Source organism: Orycteropus afer, unplaced genomic scaffold, assembly GCF_000298275.1.
Source record: "Orycteropus afer afer isolate SDZICR_OR568_19922 unplaced genomic scaffold, OryAfe1.0 scaffold00168, whole genome shotgun sequence".
Taxonomy (NCBI): domain Eukaryota; kingdom Metazoa; phylum Chordata; class Mammalia; order Tubulidentata; family Orycteropodidae; genus Orycteropus; species Orycteropus afer.
Window position 1 is genome coordinate 2545726 of NW_006921755.1, and position 8558 is coordinate 2554283.

At 44.8% G+C, this 8558-nt stretch overlaps 1 protein-coding gene across 1 annotated transcript in view; it reads right to left on the reverse strand.

The window, feature by feature from the left end:
- SKIL (SKI like proto-oncogene) overlaps positions 1 to 3601 on the reverse strand; it is a 27387-nt gene extending 23786 nt beyond the window's left edge. The window contains exon 1 of the mRNA XM_007946625.1: positions 2501 to 3601. Within this exon, the coding sequence (XP_007944816.1) occupies positions 2501 to 3601 (1101 nt within the window). The remainder of the gene's footprint in view (positions 1 to 2500) is intronic.
- Positions 3602 to 8558: the final 4957 nt, after the last annotated feature.

Below are 8558 nucleotides of genomic sequence, written 5' to 3' on the forward strand. Positions count from 1 at the left end.
TGGTTTGTTTGGCAACCAACTCACTGACGCACATAAGATAACGAAAAATACTCCCCAAGGACTATCTCCTTGTCCCCTTCCAAGTGTAATACTACACACAGGTTAATATATTTAAGAACCATTATCCTAAAGGACATCAATAAGAAAAGTTAATGTTTCTCAAAATTCAGTTTCTGCTACTAGGTTGGCTTAAAGAAGGAGGAGTGAAAATTATTAAACTTCCAAGTCAGAAGTCCCACAATCCACTCCTGATTCTCCCACCTACCTGTTATACAATCAGGAGCATATGACCTATCTGGGACTAGTTTCTCATCTGTAAGGGGACTTAACTAATTCTGCTTCTTCAGAGCTTTAAAAAGGAATTATCTCACAATGATTTAAGAAGTAAATTTTTAACATATACTGTGGCAAACATAATGAAACAAGAATTAAGGCATGTATTAAACATAAACCCAAAAATTCTTTCTTAAAAGTTTGGTTGCTGGAAATTTTCCTAAATTCCCTTAAAGTCACATAAAATAGGAAACAATACCAAAATACACCACAAACACTAGCAAACACTGCAAAAAATAACAACAGAAAGATGGGGGAAAAAAATCTCAACTTCTCCAAATCAAAAATGCATTCAAGTTAATAAAAGTTCTGAGAAAATAAAGCACTACGTTCTAGATGAAAAATGGTTTAAATTTTAATCAAACTATAGCATATTACCAGTTTCAGGTAAGTAAATTCACCCATTATAATTTTTTTAACCTTTAATCATTATTCTCAAATGTTTTTTTCACACAAATGCAGAGCAAAAATATTTGGTCTAGTAGTAGTTTACCCAAAAATGGTTATGTCAGGGTAATGAAGATTAGAGTGAAAAATACAGCCATCTACAGCCACTCCTTGGAAGGAAGGTTGGGCAATCTACTTCCATAGTGATACCGCTTCGGAAACCCAAGGAGGGTCGTTATGAGTTGGGTCCAACTCCACGGCACATAACAACAACAGCATAGATATGTGAGGGTCAAGACTCTAATCAGCACACGGATATCATAAATATCAAAAGGGGTATTCCACATTTTGAGTGTGTATGTGTATCCATATCCATATCTACACACACACACACACACACACAAAATTTCTGAGGACATGCTTCCAGCGTGGGACAAGTCCAACTATCATCAAGTCCAGCCGTTTGAGTACTGGTTTGAAGCCCATTCTACTTTAAAATAAGTTAATAACCGCACCTAAAGAACATAAACTTATGTAGCAGCCACTGACAAAGACATGCTGACCGACCCTTTACAAAAGCAAGCAGCAAACTCCACTGAATAAGAGTCTAAAACTATTATTTTCACTGGGCTTCAGAAGCAAATCTCCGTAATTCAATTTCTCTCAAAATCTTAAAGGCACCCTTTTAATAAAGCATAGAACACCAAATGTGAAGATCTGATGTTTCTATGAGTAACATTCAATGGATCATTTCATGTGCTTCATTCTTTTCTTCTGTAAAACAGTAAAGGCAGAGATATTTCAAGAAATACAATTGGAAAAATGAAAACAAATGTTTAAGTTAAGCATGGCCAACCATTAGTTGCAAAAACTAAAAAAATAAAATACATAAAACTGCTCAAGAGCATGTTTGCCACATTTTAAACACTCAATAAACTGTTAGCTGATGTTATTATATACCAATTTGAATCAAGTCTAAAGATACAAAATAGCCAGATCAACAAATGACTGTGTAACAAACCAAATCTTCTCCATTACCAAGACATTCAAAATTTTAGTTAGCAGAGAGAATAGTTTTGCCTAGCAGATAATGCAGTGGAAAAAATAGCAGCTTAAGATCTCTGCACCAATAGGTTTCTAAATTATTATTTGTTTAGCCTAAATCTTTGTTACTAAAACCAAATTCCTCAGGTAAATCTGTCTTTCCCATTACTTTCCAATTGATCAGGCCTGAATATCCAACCATGGAAGCAGTCAGAAATTCTAGGTGTGCCTTTCGAAAATGCTCTTTGGAGTCCACCACTAGAATTGTTTTGGTGAGCTTATACCATTTGTAAATGGAGATAATACCAAAGTGATAATTATTTCGAGCCCTAAGAAAACAACACTTAGTCACCAAGAAGTAGGATGCATAAAAAATAAAGGACATGACTGACTTGAGAAAGAGGCCCCAACTTTTTCTACTCCTTGGCTATATAACCTTGGGAAAGCCAATTGACCTGAGTCTCATTCTCTTTATCTGTAAACTGGGAGTAACCCTACTTCTCTCCCAAGGTTGTTTGGAAGGACAAATGAGAACACATCCAGCAAAGTACTTTACAAGTACAATACAAATATATATAACACACTGATCAGGATTTTTTCTTGTGGCATGAGCAGTAGCAGTTTCTTAAAAATACATATGCTAGCTAAGTTATACTCTTGAGTATGAAATTTTGCTAAAGTAAGCCATTACTGTTATTCAAAATTGCTATTAAAAAAAAAAAAAAAAAAAACTTGCCTTGGATTGAGTTCTCTGTCCATTTCTCATGCTAAATTTCTCCTTCATTTCTTCTAAAATTATCTTCAGTTTCTTTTCTTCAGGTGTTCCTAAGTATTTCTGGTTCACATGAAGATAGCAATGCCATTTAGCCGATTCAAAGCCCCAGTGGCAAGTCCTTTTGTCAGGTGATCTGTGAGAATGCATCACAAATGTTTGGGGTGCAAACATTCCACAGCATTCCAGACACTGAATACAAGGAGCATCAGGCTGAATATAAAACTGGGGTGCAAAGAGACCTTGACATTTGCCCAAGCATTCATGTTCCACTTCAAAGGCACTGCCAGTTTCCTTTAACTGGGCCAATGAATTTTTAGCAGGAAGCATGCTACCATTTTGAGGAAAAGTGCGTGGCCGCAATAATGCATTACATAGTCTTTGTGCATCAGTCAATGTGATGAGCCCACAGGATGGAGCGTTGAATGGAAGTATTCCCAAGACCTTTAAAATATGAAGCTGGTCTGAAGTACACCTTGAACAATATATGTACAGTTCATCACACACTGTATTTATTTGCTGGAGTGAAAATTCTCGGAGTACAGAATTTAAGACTTGGGGCAAACAGAGTCTCTTTTCTCCTCCAACTTGAAAACAAGAAATAGACTCCCCCTCCAACACAGTCTGGGTGAGTTCTGTGGAGCTATCTGAAGGGATGAGTAGTGGGCCAGGAAGAACTTGAGGAGATGGAAGTGGCAAAAATACAGTAGGTGACATGCTTTCTTGGGAATACCGAGCGGAAAATGCTGCTGGTCCACCCAGTGAACTCTGACTACTTAAATGGAATTGTGCCAATGTGTGTTTCAAACTGGGATTTAAATTTAAAGGTTCAGGCACAGAGGCAGAGGTTCGCTTGACATGCTCTCCATCCGTTTCCATTGGCGCTTCTCCATAATCATCCAAGTGTTCCTTCTTTACTGTTGGCACATTATTTACCAGCATTTTTCCATTTACATGAATGTCTGTCATCATTTTTTTCACTGGAGGACTGCCATCATCTCCCATCCCCTTCAGTTTTTTACTTGCGCTCTGAACCAAGGAGAAATTTGTCTGTAGATTTTCCATTGCTCTACTATTGTTTTAAGAAATTAAGTCTGAAATTTGCATTTTTATTTGTTATTTGAAAAGAAAAAAACAATGTATACAAATACTTAGGATAACTTACTCTCATAGAAAATTTCACTTTTCAGAGAAATCCTTACTCAAAAGATTTGGCAATTTTGTTCTAGTTCTGCTTTAATTCTAACATAATTTCACAGCAAATCTATGAAATTTTATCTTCTGAAAAGGTCATTTTTAAGAGGTACAACAATGAGGAAGCCTTTGTTTGCTCAAATTCTTCAGCTATTTGTATTAAAGCAAGCTACCAATTTTCTCCATTCAAGGCATCCAGGTTCTATTCTTTTAAGCAAAACACGTGGCAAGTTTATGCCATTATTTGTATCATAAAACCTAGTCAAACGCCAAGTCAAAATGATGCCACCAAATTTAATTTTTGCCACCAAAGACACCAAACAAGGAGGAAAAATGTATCCCCTGTATTAAAAACAGAACTTCCACTGGGTCTGTGTTGACAAATTGAAGGCTTGTAAAAATCCTCACACCCAGAGCCTCTGACTCCACTTGAATTGCTACAATCAAAAATGATACTTAAAGAAAAACTGGACCATTAGCTTCAAGGATTACAGGTCATTCTTCTTTCAATTAATCTGGAAGAAGAGAAGGGGGATGGGGGAAAGTTACATTTGAATTTGCTCCAGAGGCCAAAGGGCCAGTTTAAAACCAGTTTCTTAATCTTAAACTAAGTTCACTTTACCAAAGGTGACATTTCAATCATTTCTTTAAATCTAACACCAGTTAATTTGAAGAATCTATTTAAATAGGAAAGAAATTTGAAAGGTGGGTAAATGATATCCCTTAAATAGGAGAGCTACTTTTAAACTCAGAATATGCAGAACCTTAAAAAGAGCTCACCTTCCGAAAGCTCAGTACCTACCATAAGTTTTCTCAGTTATGTCATTTAACTAAGTAACCTATTACTTCATTTCCTAATTAAAAAAAAAAAAAAAAGTTCCATCCAAAAAGTCAGATGCGTGTTAACATACCTACCAATGCAACGGAGTTAAATCTTAAATTCATTAATTCATCTTATAAGTGTATGCTACTTTTCTGAAATGACTATAGTCAAAAATTAACTTTCCCTAAAAGGTTGGCGAGTTTGCTTAATGAAAAGCCAAAAACTATAGATTCCACTTCTGGGAATCTCCATCCTTGAAAAAGACTAATCCTAATCCGGGACAAAAAGCACAAGGAAGACAGATCTCACAAAGAATGCAAATGGAGGAGAAAAATATTCTTTCACTTCCTTCTATAGAGAAAACCCAGAAGAAATCCAACGAATGGAAATTCTTGCCCCCTACCTCCCAAAAATTTATCTTAAAACATGCGCAAAGGTTTAAATACAAGGGCATTAAGCATCGTACAGACCTTCGCCCACCACAGGGACACCTCAGACAACGCATGCTGAGAAGAGGGCAGGAGGCATGACCTAGAACGGGGAAGCCCCCAAAACCCTAATGTTCTCTGCCTGCGCAGTCACCCACTCACCTCAAACACGAAAAAGGTGTGGGGACTAGCGATCTGGGAGAGCTGGGGGTGTGCAGGGGTTAGTGGGAAGTAGAGAAATCCCCCAACCCCCACCCACGAGCTCGGGACAACTCCAAATGTCCTCGCAGCCCTACCCCACTGCGGGGGCCGCAGGGTGGACTGTGGAAATCCCCCACGCACCGTCTCCCCAGGAAGTTTTCGGTTGTTACCCCAGCGCCCCTCAAGCCACACTTCCCCACTCCTGGGGCAGAGAGAAAAGGGGTTTGAGATGGGGTAGACGCCCAGGAAGGAGCCCCGCACCGCTTGGAACCGATCCACCCAGGTCGAACTCGGGGCATCCCCGAGGAGCGCAGACAGGCGGGGGGACAGTGACGGACGTCTTGGTCTCTGGGGTCCCGTCGGCTCAGATCAAGTGCACCGCCCGTCGGCCTCCCGCGCCCACCTACCCGGTGTCAGTGAGGTGTGACCCGCCTTGGAACACCGGCCCCACGCCCCGCGCTGGTCCCGACCCCACCTGGGACCCGCGCGACCGAACCCCCGACTCTGGACTCTGGCCTCAGCTCCTGGGTAAGCTGGGCGAGCTTTGTTGATTCCCCACTACCCCCGTCGGGCTCCCCGAAGGCCCCGCGCCCCCCGCCTACTGCCGCCTCCACCGCGCCTCCCCCTCCACTAGCTGGGGCCGCACCTGTGCCTGCCGCCACCGCCGCCACTCGTCCGCTCCCTTTGGCTGTGCCGGCACGGCTCCGAACCCCACACACATCGCTACACACAGCCCTCTGACGTCACCGAGCCCTCGGCCCGCCCACGTCACTGCGGAGACACACGGCTTCCCGCAGACGCCGCCGCCGTCTCCGGCCGCCCGGGGGAGAGCGAGGGCGGCAAAGAGTGGGGTGGGTAGAGGAGCTGAGCCAGCAGCGGCCTCGCGCGCGCGGGCCCGCGGCGTCACTGCCGCCGCCGCCTGAAGACTCCTAGCCTCTTGAGGACGCGCGCGCCGTCTAGCCTATTGTGGCTCCTCAGGTCTTTCCCCGCCCCGTAGTCTCACGCGCGCGCCCCTCCCCCCCAGGCGCGCGCCCGGCGTTCCTGGCCCCGCGCGCCGTCTGGGCGGCTGGCGCGCGACGCTGTCTGCGGTGCACCCGGCGCAGACAGGATGTTCCCTCCCCGCCCCACCCCCACCGCCGCCCGCCCTCCTTCCTTCCTCGAGTAGCCCAGCCGGCTGTCTGGGGCTGCCACCGCCCCGCCCGCTACTCTGTGGTGTCGGGCCAGACCCGGGGGCGCCCTGGCCGCTCAGCCGCTGCGCGGCAGGGAGGAAGGGGGCAGGGCGGCCGCGCTGTGCACTGTGAGCGACCCCAGCAGCCGGCAGGGCCCGCCTGGCAGAGCGCCGCCGTCCGAGGTCAGACACGGGCGCCCCTCCCCCCGCAGGGCCGCAGCTGGGCTGCCCCGCCCGGGAGGCAGCCGAGCGGCGACCGCCCTGGCTCGCCCCCCGTGGGGGCCCTGCACCCCCAGCCCCCGCCCCCAGCCTGCCCCCGCCCTCGCGGGGCCTCACGCTCAAAGGCCGCTCTTCCAGCTGCCAGCGCCCCGCCCTGCTGCCTACCGCCTCGCCGGTCGCCTCCGCCCCGACGCCTTCCCTGAGCTGACCTCCATTCGCCATCCGGCCAAGCCAAAGAGGGTAGCCAAAGTTCCGGCAAAACCTAGAGAAAACATTTCTTTCCCTACTTCTCAGTCTCCCGCGTGCCTCTCTCACCACACTGCTCTCTCGTTTCCAAAAGGAAAATATACACTGCGTGTTTTTCCCTTGTTGGGCTTGGAGGGAGCGAGGGAGGGAGAGATAGGATGGAAAAGACGATTTAAGAGCTTTCGGTTGGTCAGTGTTCCCAGGGCAATTAGTTAGCATACTGAACTCTGCGGAGCTGCTCCGTCATATTTCGAAACACTGAGAAATCCCCCTTTCTCCACCCCACCTCTAGATCAGGAACTGAAACAGTCTCCGAGTCGCAATGCACAGAATTCAAGGAGACATAAGCTTTGTCCCCCACACACACCGTGTGTGTGTGTGTGTGTGTGTGTGTGTGCGCGTGTGCGCGCGCGCGCCTATTTCGTCCCAAATTTCCCTGGTTTTACTGTTCCAAAGTCACCCGAAAGGAAATCCACATTTGAGAGTAGCCGACCGGTCTACTCTTGTGCTCGAAGATTTTTTTTTTTTTTTTTCATTTCCTTCCATTGGGCCTACTAAAAGCTCACTCCTTGCATACCCACCTCCAAAGGTCCCCTTCCTTACGCCCCCAATTGCCTTGCTCCCAGGTCGTGCCCCCTCCCCCCTTCCCTCCTTGACTGCCTTCTTTTCTGAACATGAATAATTCCGCAGCACTTCCCATCTGTTATTGCCATAGAGACAGAAGCTCAGCAAAGATAATGATGTTCTGTGCAGAGTCAGTGGGGAGAGAACAGCATCTGCGAGTCTAGGGGGATGTAGATTTTCTAACCTCGAGAATGTTCAGAAGGCCTGGAAGATCTGATGTGGAAGACTGGACAGAACTGAGACTTGGCACCGGGTCAACTCTCGGCACCTGGTTCATGTGTCAATCGAGAAGAGACAGTTATTAGAAACCAAGATGACAGATTTTAAAAGAAAAAAAAGTCATCCCAAAACTGTAATTAATGATAAATGTTTAGTAGTCATTTTATTAGTCATAAAAACAATTCCTTGCCAAAGACCTAAGGACCAAAATAAATTGGACAGTAAATAAGACTTTTGAGAAATCAAACATTATTCTCCCCTTTTCTTTTGATTTGCTTTCCCCAGGAATCTGTTTTTGAGAAAAGGCTCTTTTGTGTGTGTGATTTTATATGCAGTGGCTTGAGAAACAGTGAAAGGCAGATGTGGTTAGAACTACTCAAGCTTCAGGAGCATTTTTTTTTCTCTGTTCGTCAAGGTACAAAATGTACCAAATTAAAATTCACTTTGCCCTTGAATTCCCGAGGCCCACAAGGTTACAGGTCTGAAGGTAACTGAAACTGAGCAGGGTACATTTACATAGGTCTTACGCAGATGGCCTTTTGGTGTGCAGATGAAAGGCTCACAGCCACGTTTTTTGCAGGTTTAAGTAAGGAGTTTTGAAAATTATCAGTAAAATCGATTGTCTAATATGAAATTAAAAGCACTGAAAACAAATGACAATGGCTTTTTATTCCAGAAAAAGAATTGAACCAACACAGAGAATATAGGCTATAGAATAAAGAAGCACTGTGGAATAATGAATGTTGTAGTTCCTACATAGTGATCGGTGTTGAAAAATCAACAAAAGTATTGTAAATAGCTGTTATGTGGATTTTGTGTTGCCTCACACCTCCCCTTGGCAGACAGCGGAGCTAAAAAAATTAGGCCACTGTAATATTGTGCGCCTTTGAGTATGTAAAA